General features: G+C 46.0%; 1 protein-coding gene across 1 annotated transcript in view; it reads right to left on the bottom strand.

The window, feature by feature from the left end:
* Positions 1-14,890, bottom strand: part of mapkapk3 (MAPK activated protein kinase 3) — a 21,710-nt gene extending 6,820 nt beyond the window's left edge. Inside the window, exons 1-7 of the mRNA XM_083661111.1 lie at positions 14,255-14,890; positions 6,904-7,043; positions 3,655-3,719; positions 2,918-2,997; positions 2,680-2,806; positions 1,963-2,038; positions 1,038-1,162 (exon numbers count right to left, since the gene is read on the bottom strand). Coding sequence (XP_083517237.1) covers positions 1,038-1,162; positions 1,963-2,038; positions 2,680-2,806; positions 2,918-2,997; positions 3,655-3,719; positions 6,904-7,043; positions 14,255-14,545 — 904 coding nt within the window. The 5' untranslated portion in view covers positions 14,546-14,890. The remainder of the gene's footprint in view (positions 1-1,037; positions 1,163-1,962; positions 2,039-2,679; positions 2,807-2,917; positions 2,998-3,654; positions 3,720-6,903; positions 7,044-14,254) is intronic.
* Positions 14,891-17,263: the final 2,373 nt, after the last annotated feature.

Below are 17,263 nucleotides of genomic sequence, written 5' to 3'. Positions count from 1 at the left end.
TGATTGAGGACATGCTATAATAAAACACACCTGTGTCCTATTCCCTTCCCTACATGTATATAATGCTTGGTGAGCTATTTTGTCCCTCAGTACCCTGAAGAAGACGGTCACATCAAAACATTGGTCATCTTTAAAAAAGAAAAAGACATTTATAGTTTTGCATGGTGGCTACGAATGTGCGAATTCCTTCCTTCACATAACTGCGCTTCCCACCCACATGTGTGTGAGTGTGCCGGAGTGAGGATGCTGTACTGTATGGGCTGTTGCCTGTAAACAAATCAGTCACACACATCTCTGCATACAAGTTTGTGTATACTAATACACACAGTATACACACACACACACACACACACACACACACACACACACACACACACACACACACACACACACACACACACACACACACACACACACACACACACACACACACACACACACACGTGTTTATAGAGATGTAAACAGGCGCAACTAATTGGAAATGGCTGTGCTTTCCCACAAGGCAAAACAACCAATCATGTGATATTTTAAAACAACCAATCATGTGATATTTTAGAGACCAATCCCAGACACTAAGCCCTTGTTCTTGCACACAGGACGCCTAACGTAAGCAGAACTGAAGCTTGAGGCAGGCTCACGCTGAGCCGTTCACACAAGAAGCCTTCTCGTTTCCTCTCAGCGCCTACTCGGCGCTCCTTGAACCCGCCCACAACTCCCATTGACTTCATGCCTGGCTTGACGGATCAATGCTCGGCTTCGGCACGCGTCACGCTTGGAATAGGCGTGAATCCTGAACGATCGCTTGAGCAAGGCGTGAGCGTGGCACGCGCGCGGGTGGTGTGAACGGCTTCGCCTGTTAACAAGGACGCCTAAATGAAACTTGTGGGTTCAGCGTAGGTAGAGCTTAGGTTGAGCGTTGCTTCGGCGTCCTGTGTGAACGGGCGCTGACACACCCTGAGCTGGTGTGGGAGGAATTCAACGATGTTGTCCAGTTTTGTCCAGCAGGGTGGACGGGGGACGGACACCCCTAGTCTCACCTTCCTGTGAGACGTCGGACCACTCGGGGTTGGGGAACTCGTACTGGCCCATCCTGATCCTCTTCTTCATCCCCGGGGAAATGGCTTGGCCCGTGTTGGAGTAGAAGGGAGGGAAGCCACACAGCCTGTAGAACGGAGAGAGAGAGAGAGAGAGACGGCCATTTTAAAAACCTGAAAGACTCTCACCCCTAGGGGTCGTAATGATTAATTATTACTTAATGTAATGCTATAAGTTCCCTTTATCTGCTGTTACATTTTCTCCCTTTTATTCCCTCTATTTTCAGGTACCAATCCTGAACCTTTGACCTAATGTGGATTACATATCTGGACCCCATTGTTATGTGATGAATATTGTTGTATAAATATGGGATTTATTCTAGTACTTTTTCTACTTTATTCTATTGTTAGTGTTGTTGATGCCTTTATGTATTTGAATTGCTACTTTACTGACAGTCTTAAAAGACCCATATACTGTAGACCTCTAATTGAGGGAGGAGCTGGCTGTGAGCCACAAGGTGAAGGCTTTTGCCACTGATATGATGTCTGTAATGATTGGTCACTGTGAAGCCAGACTCCTGTATATAATGTTTTCCATTTCCTCCTGTCAGCATATACTTGAAAAAGGTCTTGTACCGAAACGTTGTGTATTCAATTTTCCAATTTTGAGCAAGTGAAGACAGTGTGCGGGTGTCCATTATTTTTCTAACAAACCTAAAAGAAGAAATGTAACTGCACTCAATTTGAAGGTCTTCACATTATACATACTGTACATCACACGAGAACGTGTACTGACACACACACATGCACACAAACACGCACACACACACACATACACACACACACACACACACACACACACACACACACACACACACACACACACACACACACACACACACACACACACAGAGAGTACAGTACTCACAGGATATACATGATGACGCCCAGCGACCACATGTCACATGACTTGTCATATTTCTCGGGGCCCAAAACCTCAGGAGCTTATCGACGGCAGGCGATACGTTCACATCCAGAAATAGAAACAGACGGAAACAGACGGAGAGTAGAGTTACACAACGTAGCTAAAAATAACTCCATGTTGTTTCTCATGGTATAGCATGTACAAAATACATGACAGTATGTCCTAGCCTCACCAGCCGTACCTAGCCTTAAAGGAACACTCCGCCCATTTTCAACCAGCTTTGTATCATTAGAACATCAGTAGTATATCAGAAAACTGTAAACTGTTTTGAAGTCTGTCATTTAATTTGACAGTTATTGAGTGTTAAAGTGTGGACCAGTGACATCACTGGTCCACACTAACTCAAATTAATAACTCATTAACTCAAATCAACTCTCAATAACTGTCAAACTATTTATCATTCATCTAGTTTGACAGTTATTGAGAGTTGATTTGAGTTAATGAGTTATTCATTTGAGTTAGTGTGGACCAGTGATGTCACTGGTCCACACTTTAACACTCAATAACTGTCAAATAAAATGAGAGACTTCAAAACCGTTTACAGTTTTCTGATATACTACTGATGTTCTAATGATACAAAGCTGGTTGAAAATGGGCGGAGTGTTCCTTTAACAGGGAATCTGCCAGGATGTCTTTGGAAAAGACCATATTGGAACTTACCCACATAGTACGGCGTGTAGCAGGGGGTCTGCAGGGGGTTGTGTAGGGTGGTCTCCTTAGCGAAGCCAAAGTCGGTCAGTTTGAGGACTGCGTTGCGGTTCTTATTGGTGTACAGCAGATTCTCCGGCTGGTGGAACGAGGAGAAAAGGCACGTTCTGTTTACACTACTCAACATCTCACTGTCTCTGAGCCCCAGATTATAAAACTCATTACTGCACGATTAGCATCCTTAGCACACCTTGATGTCTCTGTGCGCGATGTTCACGTTGTGGAGGAACTCGATGGCCGTGCCGATGTCCCTCATGATCCCTGATCCCTCTGGGAGGAGGGAGAGAGGAGAACACGCCGTCTCAGATCTACACACTACAAGGCTGAAGATGTTTTCTTTCTGTTGTTTTTACCAGGAGTATTCCCATTGAGATTCAGAATCTCTTTTAAAATGGAGTCCTGGCAAAGACAGCAACATCAAAAGTTCCACATAAAAGAACAAACAACAAACATAACAAAACAGCAAGTTACAATGAATCAGTAACAGGACGTGTGCATTCAGTGGTCAAATAGTCCTAATCGTATTTATAATCTTCTGTGCTTATAGAATACTCTAGTTTAGGGTAACTCTGTAGCTCACACAAAGTTGAGGGTGCAAAAACTTTAAAAGCACTTTCACCAAAAACAGTGCGGGTTCGAGGGAATGACGTACATCATTTGTCCACGAGACCGAAGGTCGCAGCTACTGATCATTTTAGGAGTCAGTAGAGAACATAAATAATGAGGCAGTTTGTGCAATATGGCCTTATAGAGAAAAATGTAACAGTGTCCCCTTCTATGGTTGTATAAGGAAGACAGACCAACTTTCTCATACAAACTGCAATGGCGCGTGCGGAAACCCGAATCACAAATCTCTGCTAATATTGCATTCTGTCCTATTCTGTTTCCCTTGATTTTTTTTGTATCCATCCCTCCATGAATCCTCACCTTTCTCAGTGAAGGCCTGGTCTCCTTTGTCCTGGATCCTGCTGAACAGCTCTCCTCCCTGCATACTGGGCACATGGACACACAGCTCACCTACTGCATGTCAAGTCAGTTCAACTGAATGACACACACACACATCAACTGTGATGAATTAAAGGTGCTTCATGTAGCGTTATAACATCAATAAATCATTACCAATTAACATTCATTTTGAGACATTACTGTAATTAACATTACTGTAATTACCACTGTCTATGAGATTGGCAGCCAGTACACTGCTGTTTACTTGTGTGCCACCAGATCTGCTGTATTGTTTTATGGCACAGGACAGGTAGAGGGCGCTGTTCTTCCAGTCAGTGCAAACTGAGCTACAGTTTCTGGCAACGGCTGGTGGAGTGAGATGCCGACGGACAAATCCCTTCCAACGTGTTTACCCTCTCGAGTAAAACCCAAGAGAAAACAAACACAGAGACTGACACCGGGGTGTAGCAGCATTATCCTCAATGGGGCTTATGGGAAATGTGGTCTTAATTGTGTGTGTGTGTGTGTGTGTGTGTGTGTGTGTGTGTGTGTGTGTGTGTGTGTGTGTGTGTGTGTGTGTGTGTGTGTGTGTGTGTGTGTGTGTGTGTGTGTGTGTGTGTGTGTGTGGCAAAATGTGGTCCTGGAGACACATATTGTAGTGGACTACCACAGAGGCCGTTTTGAGTACTTTGGTGTTTATATGTCTGTCTGTCTGTCTGTCTGTCTGTCTGTCTGTCTGTCTGTCTGTCTGTCTGAATGTCTGTCTGTCTGCCTGTCTGTCTGTCTGTCTGTCTGTCTGACTGTCTGTCTGTCTGTCTGTCTGCCTGTCTGTCTGACTGTCTGTCTGACTGTCTGTCTGTCTGTCTGTCTGTCTGTGGACAGATATTGTTGCACGATAGCGTCAAAACCATGCAAGATGCAGTCACAAAACTCTACAGGTGTATAGACCTTATTCGCTAACCCCGGACAGCGCCATATTGTTGACATACCGTCCTGCAGCTGACAACAACTATAGTAACGGCCTTATTGTCATTTCTGTTCCATTACAAAATAGCGATAGTGATGACAGCAATAAAAACCCCAGAGTTGTTGTTTGTATGCTGCCGTTAATGCCTGTAATAATAAACAAAAGAAAAAACGAGGTGAACAGACTTTGCTGTGAGGAGCTGTCAGAAAGTTTCACCTGTCTCTCTCCCAACTATCCACACATCTCCTGTGTGCCGACGTATCCTCCGTCTCGCTCCCTTCACGTCTGTGGACGGTAGCGATAGAAACAAACCACGGGGACTTTATTGCTGTCATTACTACAGCCGTGCGTAACGCAGGTCACCATCCGAACACAATTGGAACGATACAGGTAACGCTAACGGCGGCTAGCTTCCTATAAACGCTGCTCTCACATAGGTTGTCACTTAAAACTGCAGCGCTATGTCAACAATATGGCGACGGTGGGCGTGCCCGTACGTGAGTGACGTCCATCGAATAAGGTCTATAGTTCAAAATGAAGGCAGAGTTCGATGATGGGTGTGATCCGAGCCCATGGCCCACATTCGTTTTAAGTTGTGGGCGTCGCGGCTGGTGTGATCCCATTACAAGGTGTTCTTGAGTTACTTCTGATATATTTTTTACCTCAGACAAATGGCTACCCTCTGCTCTGGGTCAGCCAGCTCTCTGGGACTCAAACTGTCCCACAGACATCCTGAAGTAGGTCAGAAGAAAGTGGTAGCTAGTTACATCTTCAGCTCCTGTGCCAAGAAACTCTCCCTCCATGCTCTCTCATCTCTCCTCAAAAGCATGTCGTCATTGCTGCTTGACATTGACTCATATGTTTCGTGCCGCAATGGTTTGTTTAGAACCTGCAAAATCGCCTCTCATTTGATGTGAATATCATTTGGCGAATAATTCGCCTGCGAATTATTCAGAATTTTCCTAACGTTTCCTAACGAGAACCTCTCCGTTCTATTCCAGGGGAAATGCGTGAGTGTGAAGTGGATTACGACACACAGACACAGGAAAGGGAAAGTGTGTAGAAGAGTGACTGTCCTGTCTGCTTCTCCTCTCTCCTGTCCCCCTCTCGCTCCAACAGGAAGGAGCTGACACAAGTGAGAGGACACACACTCCACACACACACACACACACACACACACACACACCACACACACACACACACACACACACACACACACACACACACCACACACACACACACACACACACACACACACACACACACACCACACACACACACACACCACACACACCACACCACACACACAGAAGGTCACTAGACAAACCGCAAGTTGCTGCTGCTTTGATGAAAGATAACGCCTCGCCTATGAGTCACTGTTTAAAATTCCCATGATGAAAGTTAATCTATCATTTGTCAGCTCACACCTTGTGCGTTTTCTCACTTTTCCACTGACTTATTACTTTTCCTTTTTCCATTCACGAGTCTGGACTGCAGCAGGCAATAAAGAGGCCAGAGTCCAACCACGTCCCGCGCACACGCACACGCACCACGAGTTTATAGTATTGTTATTGGAGTCACTTATGGTATTATTATGGAGAGTCTGGCATCACATCTGAGGCCCAGATGGAATGATAACCCTCTATCTTACCAACAGATGTCTTCACTTGTCTTCACTTGTCCACACTTGTCTTCACTTGTCCACAGACATGCCAAGTCGTATGGCTAGGTCTGACCTTTAGCAGCTATGCTCAGTAGCAGAGCCTGACTTTACAGTATGTGCCAGAGACAGACATTAACCTGCATTCACTCATTATTAGATTATACTGTACGTCCGAGTCCTGGTCGCTGCACTAGCGCCTCCTCTGGTTGGCCGGGGTGCCTGTTCGGGGGGCGGAATGAAACTGGTGGGAATAGCGTGATCCTCCCACGTGCTACGTCCTGCAGGTGAAGCTCCCCGCTGTCTGGTGAAAAGAAGCGGCTGGCAACTGCGCATGTGTCGGAGGAAGCATGGTGCTAGTCTACGTCTCTCCGCAGATCGGCAGAGGGGGGGAGAGCAGCGACCGGGGCAGCAGGGGGAGATTGGCCAAGTGGGTCAGAAATAATAATAATAATAATAATAATAATAATAATTATTATTATTATTATTATTAAAAAAAAAGATACGTCTGAAACAATACATTCTCCAGGTACTTCAGGTCATCAGGGAAAGCCTTCAGACCAGGGTGAGGGGATCTAGTGGTGAAGTAACGCTGGACCCTTACCACTCCATGATGATCAGCAGACACTTCTTGCCATGGTGCATGTTCTCATACAGGCTGAGAATGCGGACGATGTACGGCCCGCCTGACACTCGCCAGTGGAGCTCCACCTCCCGCCTGGCCTTGGGACTGTCATAGAGGATCTGACAGAGACAGAAGAGAGAGACATTATGAATATAAATGTTCAATGGCAGGCTTATCTGTTTATGAATCTCTAACCACAGTCAGGAGGGCTAACTTGAACTAAGGCACCCTTCACTCTGTCCTGTAAAACTCTACCATTTCTTGCATATTCAAACTTAATTCCGTGTGTCTGGAAGTGCTGTTGACAAAGCCATCACTTTTGGACTGTCTTCACTGGTCCCTCAAGTGTAAGCTGAGCACAGCACACACACACACACACACACACACACACACACACACACACACACACACACAGCACACACAGTCCTGACAGCGGGTTGGGCCTCACGACACATTGGCCTCAGGACACGTGAGCAGTGAGCACTGGCGAAGCGTGGACACACACACACACACACACACACACACACACACACACGTCACACACACACACACACACACACACACACACACACACACGTCACACACACACACACACACACACACACACACACACACCCAGAGCAGGTGGCGGACCTTGACATAGCACAGGTCTTCCCTCAGAGTGTATTTTGGGAGCTGACAGAGTGATGGGTGTGTGGTGTCCGGCCCAGCAGCAGAGCTCACACACTACAGTCACGCACACACACACACACACACACACACACACACACACACACACACACACACACACACACACACACACACACACACACACACACACACACACACACACACACACACACACACACACACACACACACACACACACACACACACACAGTCACGCACAGTCTGGACTCTGGATTGGGGAACCTGTGAATGGAATATTTACCGAAGTCAAGTTTCACTTCTGTGGGTGGAAGTGAAGTAATTTCCTTGTAAGTTATAGAGTGAGATTGGGGAAGTCCGGGTGTCCGGCTATTCAGAACAGAAGTCGCCTCTATAGAACTGTAATAACGACGGCTCCAATCAGCAGAGAATAGCTGTGTCTTTTACTTGGGAATGTGAAAGAGGAAGGCGGGCCATGTGCTGTGTTTCAAGGCAGGATGTTGAAAGTTGAAGTTGAGGGCTTCCGGAGGCTTCCCGTATTTGCCTGCTCTACCATTACTACTGTACATCTGTACTTGATGCATTTGATTAAATCAGCCACAGAGCTGCCACGACTTTACTGTGGTTCAAACGAAAACCTTTCAGCTGGGCTCTGAGCAAGGCAGTGCGCAGGTTTGTTTCTGTTACGTCAAGGTAACCGTTTATGGCTTCTCTCTTATGACTTTAATCAGAGCAGACAGCATGCGAACCCATTCCCTTAATTTCCTGTACTGACAAAGAATCGGCTATAATAAAAAGAGGACTGTTAAGATCAAATATACCGTATGTAGAAGAACACAACGCCAGGGGGAGAGACAGAAAGAGAGAGAGAGAGAGAGAGAGAGAGAGAGAGGGAGAGAGAGAGAGAGAGAGGAAGTGTCTGTTAATCTACTCACAGACTCATTTCTAATGCAAGGCGACATTGTGTCGTGTTGTCCACTGCAGACACACACTAAGCACACCCGTGACTGATCCTGCTCTAAACCAATCAACCACATCCTCAACCTCATCCTCTAAACCAGGGGTTCCCACACTTTTCCGACCAAGTACCACTACGTACCACCCATAAAATTTAAAATTGCTGATTTATGCAATAGCAGCAGAAAGGCTAAATAATATAAGGCTACTAGCTGGTTCAAAATGGACACACACACACACACACACACACACACACACACACACACACACACACACACACACACACACACACACACACACACACACACACACACACACACACACACACACACACACACACACACACACACACACACACACACACACACACCTGCCAACATTAGGCTGTGAAAAAGAGAACCCCTTTGAAAATGTTTTTTTCCCCTCACCAAAATTTACCATAACTTGTGTTATTTAGCTACCCTCCTGACAAGCTAGCATGTCATGGTTGGTACAAATCAATTGCTTAGGTCTTCTCGTTTCATATGATACCAGAAACTTCACTCTGGCTTTAAAACTGAGCCTGCTGCGGTCTCTGAAAGAAAATGTAATTTTTTTTGATATTTCCAAAAATCGGCCCAATCCGGTTACTCCTCAGGGTTAATGTGTATATAACTGTTTGTAAAAAAAAAAAAAAAAAAAATCTTTGGGGGACCACCAGGCGGGAGTTCCGTTTGGGAACCAATGCTCTAAGGCAGGCACTTTCAAAAAATACCGGGCAGGTGATTGGATGAATGTTGAATGTTGATCTTCTATTAAGTCTTGAAGGCTGCCAGAGCACTGGACTATCTGTCTTGATAAAAAAGGCTCACGATGGTCTTACTTTCCCTTTACAACCCGCCCCAATAAAGCACTGGTCATAAAGTCTACAGAGAGGTGGACTGGACTGGTCATAAAGTCTACAGAGAGGTGGACTGGACTGGTCATAAAGTCTACAGAGAGGTGGACTGGACGAGGAAGTGGTCCACAGTAAATCAGAGAGAGCTGATATGTGTGGTAGTCAGACTGGCAGTGTGAGAGATGACGGAGTCACAATAATATGATTCTTCTTCTGATGTTGTTATCGCCCACAAAGCACAAAACTGCTCAGGGTGCTGAGTCGTTTTGTTTTTCTTCTTCCAATACCTGCTTTGTATTACAATAATGATATCACTATTACAGTCAAATCATTAAAGGATCTCAAATGCCTTTAGCCTCCATCAAATTAATGTTGAACATAGCTGATTGGTATGTGTTGGTTTTGATTGAAGTTCTCATAATCCCCGTCATGTAGTTTTATACAATTGTACAATGGGATTTTAATGGGGCCCGAGAATCATAAAACACACTCAACAACATCTAAATGATGAAGGAAATTTGAGGAAAAACTGCAACAACAAAAATTGCAGTGATATAGCTTTTGCATAACAGCAGAGGTGCACTGTATGTGTGTGCTATATACAAAACCTTGTCAGTAAAGTCCCTGACCTTAAATACCTTTTGACTACCCCCCCCCCCCCCCCCCCCACTAGACTAGAAACGATCTATTGCATTGCCCACGCTAGGGACAGTGCAGGAGTAATCTATACAGGGGCAACTCCCAGCTCTTTTGAACGCTACAAAGATCCTCAACCACAGATTGTTTCGAGAAGAGGTTAAATAACCCAAATCCCTCACTGCCGTCAATACACAGACCCTCTGAAGCCTCATACATTACCGCAGCACAGTTAATACACAGGACCCTCTGAAACCTCATACATTACCGCAGCACATTTCCATCTATTTTTATACGCGCTATGATTTCCACCAGGCAAGCCGATAATGAGCTTCAACTAACAGTACAAGCATCTGAAGCAGTCAAAGGATCAAACCACACCTCTCCGATGGATTAACTGCTTTTATAGTGCCGGCTGCCTTGACCGATCCTGGATCTGAGCACAGCGTTTACAATAGGGCAGAGACAAAATTAATATCACAATAATCCCCCCCCAAAATTACGTTGATACCGATATATATATTTCAATATCTGCTAAAATATGTTAAATCACCTCAAAATTCTAAATCAAATTGATCTGCATGGTAATATTAAAAAAACTCTCCTTTTCAAATAACACGCCCCCCCAATTTGTTCCTGATTTCATTTAGTGAGAGACTTTAATAATTTTGTTTTCAAAATTGTGAAAATACAACCGCTCATCCGGTATCAGACCTTGCTGAGGTGTGTGCTGGAGCTATATGAGTATCAAAATGAGTGAAAAAAGCAGCATCTGCACACTCAAATCTGTGCAAAAATCTTATAATAATATATATATATATATTTTTTTAACATAAATTTATACAAAACTGTGTATAGCAATAACTCATCATTATTTCTCGACAATATGATCATATTGAAAGATGATAAATGGTTATGTTGAGTTATTGTGTAGCCCTGTTTCACAGACAAGTTCTGCTCCTCAGCTCCTCACCACGACAGTCTGATACTGGGTCACAGAGGAAAACCACAAGCATGCCAAAGGTGTGACCACAGCGTCTCCAGGAGGAAAGTGAGGACACACAAACAGAGGGCGAGCTTCTGACCATGAATGGAAGCCTGTGCAGAGAGCTGTGGCTTGTACGGCCGTGTGCGTGTGGCTGAGGAGACGACCAGACAAACCCGGCATGACTCTAAAATGGAACATTCACCTGCCAAATACTGTAGAAGCTTCTAATGGCATTAACAGTGAACGGGAGCCCTGAGGAGAACTGCCTCGCACACCACCAGGCTCTGCCAGGTCCTCGTCCTCAGAGAAGTCGAGAGATGGCTCTCCTCCAGCTCTGCTGCAGAGTGGAGTAAGCGTATAGTATATCTATCCATCCATTATGTTTAGCGCTCAGAGACACACTTAATTAAAAAGCCAGTGAGCTGGTCAACTCTACCCCCCACATCGCTTCCTCTCCCTCTACCTGGCTATTTGCCTTTGTGATTAAACATCTAGGGACCGTCATAAATTAGCAGGAGTGCCAATAGTGTAAAACGGCACTGTGAGGCTACTGCTAGGCAACGGTGGCTTTTAATCACACTCAACAAACAGTGTCACTGGGCGTCCGAGTAGTGCAGCGGTAGTAGTAGTGCTGCCTACCAACACGAGGGTCACAGGTTCGAGCCCCTGTGGTACCTCCGGCTCGGTCGGGCGTCCACACAGGCGCAATTGGTCGTGCCTGCGTGTCGGAAGCAGGATTAAAGGTACGAGTGCTGGTCGGTCGCTGCACTAGGGCTTGCTCTGGTCGGTCGGGGGGGCGCCTGTTCGGGAGGGATGGGGACTGGGGGGAATAGCGTGATCCTCCCATGTGCTATGTCCTGCTGCCGGTGAAAGCCCTCGCTGTCAGGTGAAAAGAAGCGGGTTGGCGACCGCACGTGTCGGAGGAAGCATGTGCTAGTCTACAAGTCACCCCGGATCGGCAGAGGGGGTTTAGCAATGGATAGCAGGGGGAATTAGCCATGCACAATTGGGGAGAAAATGGGGGATGGAAAGAACCTCTGGGGGGACTTGGTGAATGTATTTCCACCACAAATCACACCTTGTGTTTTATTCGTCATGGTGTGGGGGGGTAGCCTAGGTAAACCCAGCCCCCACGTGACCTGCTCTCAGACCCTGCTCACTAGTCACTACGTAGTGACTAGTGAGCAGGGTCTGAGAGCAGGTGACGTGGGGACTGGGTTTACCCAGGCTAGTGGGGGGGTGTCCCCGCTGACAAAGGCCTTTATGAGAAACAACGCCCTGAAACAGGTTATTCAGAGAGGACAGGGGTTTTTGTCTTGTTGTGTGTGTGTGTGTGTGTGTGTGTGTGTGTGTGTGTGTGTGCACGCGTGTGTGTGTGTGTGTGTGTGGGTCCATGGTGTTTTGGCTCCACTGGGGTCACCCTGACATGCTGCTGGCAGTGAGACGGGTAACGCTGTTCCGGGTGTAGTGCGCTGTTATGTGACTGTCACAGCTTGATGCCAACCCTAAAAGCAGCTAACACACCACGCCGGTTTCTGAACAGCCAACATAAAGATCTTTAGTTCACCACACTCGAGTGCCATCAATGTTCACAATGTCCAAATGGAAATAGTGTTTTCTTACATCTGAATGATATGATAATGATATGATATCTTAAATGAGCCAGAAAGATTTTCGGGATGCAGATTTTCCCAGTCACATAAGATGCAGATTTGATCTTCCCCTCTGCTGTCTCTCTCAGCGATAACAACGCTTGCCTGTTGGTTTCACTCTCTCTCCCTCTTTCTGCCATGATGCTATCCTCCCATCTAGAGCTGCAACGAATAGTCCATTGACAGAAAGTTAATAGCCAACCATTTTTTATAATCAATTAATCCTTTAGATACATAAAAAAAATACTACAATTCTCTCATTCCATTCCATATGTGAATATTTTCTGGTTTCTTCTATGACAGTCAGTAAAGTGATTATACTTTGGCTTGTGGACTGTTGGTCAGGACAAAAGAAGACATTGAGGATGTCATCTTAGACTTGGGGGGGGGGGGGGGTGACATCTTATAGGCCTATACCAATCAACCAATCAACTAATCAATTAGTGGAGAAAATAATAATGAAACTAATCGTTAGTTGCAGCCTTACTCCCACCGGACTCTCATCTGTGTGTTGTGTGCCTTCCCACTCCCTACCGCTGTTTATCTCACTAGCTCATCTGTTATCTTTCGTCCACAGACATTCTCTGGCTGTGACACTGCAGTGTCTGGTTTGATGACTGATCCCGGTGGATTACTGTAAGCCAGTAAATCTGTCTGTGTGTGTGTGGGGAGGGGGGGGGGGGGCTGGTGGTGACAGGTGACCGCTTGATGGCCCTTGTGTGTGTATGCACATCGCATGTGTGTGTTTGCCAACGTTTCCACTGTTCTGGAATACAGTGCCACCGTCAAAATCCATGTGTCTCTCCGACTGAAACGGCCATAACATGTCACAGCAGCACATGGCCAGGCCGGGTGCATCTTTACTGGCATCTGATCCGATGACAAGCCCAGACCTCCCCCCCCCCCGCCACACACACACACACACACACACACACACACACACACACACACACACACTCGCATTCAGCACTGTCCAACAGGCATGTGAGGCAATGTACATAGGCTACATATAGCCTGGACGTGTTACACAAGTTACACTCACAACTTCACAAGGGAAGAGCCTGCAGGATTATTACACTATATCATAATAAGACAAGTGTAAAAAGAAAGGTGGCTCTTATGTTACTTTTGGCAGAAGAATAGTAGGCTATGTCTATGTCTGTGAGTGAGAGACATCTGATAAGAGATTCCCATAAAGGTCAAAGTTCTTCAATTATTAGTGTTCCAACCACTCAACCCAGTTTACAGGTCTTTGATCTTCTCAGAGTGCAGAGTGCACCAAACACACATTTCCAGAGGCTGATCGAGGCTATCATCAAAACCCTGAACTCCTTTGTGATATATAGACGCAATTATGTAAACATAACGGTATATTTTCAGAGCGGTACTACTGATGTTTTTCCCTCGACGTTTTTACAGTCGTTTTTGTAGGCGCACGTTAGTTCCATTGAGGATCTAGTCTACTTGGTATAAAAACGCTGAGTTTCGGTGGGGTTTGCCCTCCACCATCTCTGGTCAAACACAGGTATCTGTCATGTGATGCAGCCTGCAGGTCAGTATACTGGAGCCTACCTTCAGCGCGCACTTCTCTCCAGTCTTCTTGTTGAAGCACTCCAGAACTTTGCCATTGATTCCCAAGCCCAGCACCTGATTGGAAATCTTATAATCGTCCGTCACCGCGTTGCGCTTTATCTCCGCTTTGGGATAGACGGGCATCGGGAAGTGCGTGGACTCGGTGTCCGCGTCCTTATCGCCGGTGGCGGCGGCGGGCTGTTTGAGGGGCTCCCCCGGGGAGTCGGGCTCTGGTTCAGCCTTCGGCGCAGCTTGCAGCGGTTCCTCCCCTACGTTCCCATTTTGAAGCATGGTTGGTCACACCGGCCGGCGTGGCGTGGTGTCCTCTGGAGAAAAGAGGATGAGTCAAAGTGGCCAAAGTAACGTGATGACTCCTACTGCTCTCCGGGTAATTGCGCAAAGCAGAGATGAATCCTCCCTTGGCCCCCGCGCGGTGCGGTGCGTCTGTCCAGAGCCAGTAAACCAGCCTATTTCTGAACTACAATAACATGATGACGCACGTTAATTACAGACAAAAACTTTAAACACGCACAGTCTATTCTCTATCAACTTTACCGGTCACAAACGGTTTGAATAACTCCAAATAAATCAGCATAATATCTCATTATTGGCACGAGAAATTAGTAGTATTCCGATGGGGTGTCTTCAGTGGTGAGGGCATTCTGTTGACTGATGAAACCAGTTCCCCGATGGTGATCTGGAGTGGATGCGTCACTTTCCAGAGTCCGGTTGCATTCACATTAGATTCACATGACAGTCACCTACACCGGGGGCTTAAAGCACCACCCTCCTCCAAGCGATATGTCTCTCAACTGGCCGCCTTTTTAAAGGAGCAGCAGCACAGATAGTTAAGAGTGCAGTGTGGAGTCACAGTGAACCTGCTAGATATTGATAATGATATATATCTGTCTTATTGGCTGGAGCCTGGAGGAAGCATGAATGAGAATAGAGGAGGAGAGTTGAGTTATGTTGGGATCCTGGGAAATCATGTACAGTAGATCCCTCATAATCTTACAAGACACCATGGCATCAGACAGTTTACTACACAGTCATAGCCTACTGTGACTCAAGTGACTATGGGAGTGAAATCATATTTGGCAACATAAAGAAGTTACTGTACATGTACAGTATGATGACATCACTGTGGTTTGTAAAGCATATGAAAACTGGTGATTTTGCATAATGTGCCTTTTATTTGAAAAGCTGTATATTGTTAAACACTGTGTGTGTGTGTGTGTGTGTGTGTGAGAGAGAGAGAGAGACAGAGAGAGAGAGAGAGAGAGAGAGAGAGTGTGTGTGTGTGTGTGTGTGTGTGTGTGTGTGTGTGTGTGTGTGTGTGTGTGTGTTCAGTACCGTGCACATAACCAGGGCCACTGTTGGTGGAATGACTGGTTGGAGACAGGAGGGTCCCTAAAAACAACACACAGAACGGGCTCATTGACACAAAATGCAGACATGTCATGTGAGTTGGTCTGTCTCTTCGTCACTGAGTCAAGTGTTTCCAAGTGGTCTAATCTGCCAGCACAGGATGCAGGCTGTGAGTTGAGGGTGGAAAATACAGAGCTGCACTTTCGTAAGCTTTCTGAAACTGGACACTAACTGAGTCTATTTTGGGTGAGTAATAAAACCACCTAAAAGAGACACACACACACACACACACACACGCACGCTCACACCAACACCCGAGCAAATAAACAGAATACACACCAAGCAAAAGTTTCACACACGTGGGTCACACCGTTCCTTCACGAACAAGCGCTAATTTGCTATATGCCGGGCAGCATGTGCGTTACGGATGACATCACTGTCGTGATATCATCTGTCATCTTGGCTGCCTGGCTAAAAATAGTGCCAGGCAACTGGCTACCCGGCACTGATGATGTCATTTGTCGTCAGGGTTGTGAGCCAGTCAGCCTTCCGAGTGAGGTCACTCGAGCAATCGTGTTGTCCTCAGTGAGTGTGTGTGTGTGGAGGGGGTGTTATCAGTCACTTGGGCATTTTGAGGGTTGTCAGTCAGTCAGCTCTCTTCAGACAGCCAGATGTAGACCGCCTGGCAAAAAACAAAACCATATAATTGATCTCTACACAAAAAAGTCTCAGTTAAGGTATAACTAATCAAATAGGTACATATTACATTAAGATAATAGCCAAGCCAGTGATGCTCAGATCCTGTGTGTACTGAGCAGCAGGTGTGAGAGTCTTGCAGATGGGGCAGAGGTTTGTGTTTGAGCTTGGTGATCGACCAGATGATGGCGCTCTGTGTAGAGCCTCTTGGGCCTTGACACGTTATTATGGATCCCACTGCCCTTGCAGGAAAAACACGCCTACCCAGCATTCAAGTGCCAGGATTGGCCAGGAGCGAGCCAACACACCCCAGTGTTCATTTTTGACAGCTCAGGCTCACACACACTCTGCGTCATAGCAAGCAATTCATTTACCAACTGAATAGAGCACCGCAGGAACGAGTCTGGAAGTAGCACGTTGGAGCTTACAGGGAAAAGTGAATGTGGTTTTAGAATGGGGATTTCACTTTAATGCATAAAATAAGGTCTGTGGTTAACAAAAGTTTATGGGAGTGGTCATTTGTGTTCAGCAGGATAATCTTCACAAACGTCGTGAATCACTTTTATGACTTTTGAAACGTCAATGCGTTTTTTTTAAACAGGATTTTCAGAAAATGCTTCAAAAGTCATAAAAGTTATTCACATTCATGAAGATGATCCAAAATGTCCGGGAGTTCCACCTTCCGACTACAAAAATATGTCATCCCTGTGGCACTCTATTAATCTTGATAGCTGACATTGAAATAAACGATGGTCACATACATTCCTTAATGTAACATGTGAATGTTACATTAAGGATCTTTGGATCGATATCGCGCGGCTGTCGCCCACCTGAAGCCACCATTGCTTTGTTCCATAACGCAGACCTTGTGAGTTCCATAATAGCTCAGCCTTGATCCCCCCTGAATAGATGTAGCAGCCCATGTTTGGTTTCTCTGTTATCTCT

This window comes from Poromitra crassiceps (assembly GCF_964638095.1).
Source record: "Poromitra crassiceps genome assembly, chromosome: 25".
Taxonomy (NCBI): Eukaryota; Metazoa; Chordata; class Actinopteri; order Beryciformes; family Melamphaidae; genus Poromitra; species Poromitra crassiceps.
Note: the sequence above shows the minus strand (reverse complement) of the source record. Positions and strands in the feature narration are given on the sequence as shown.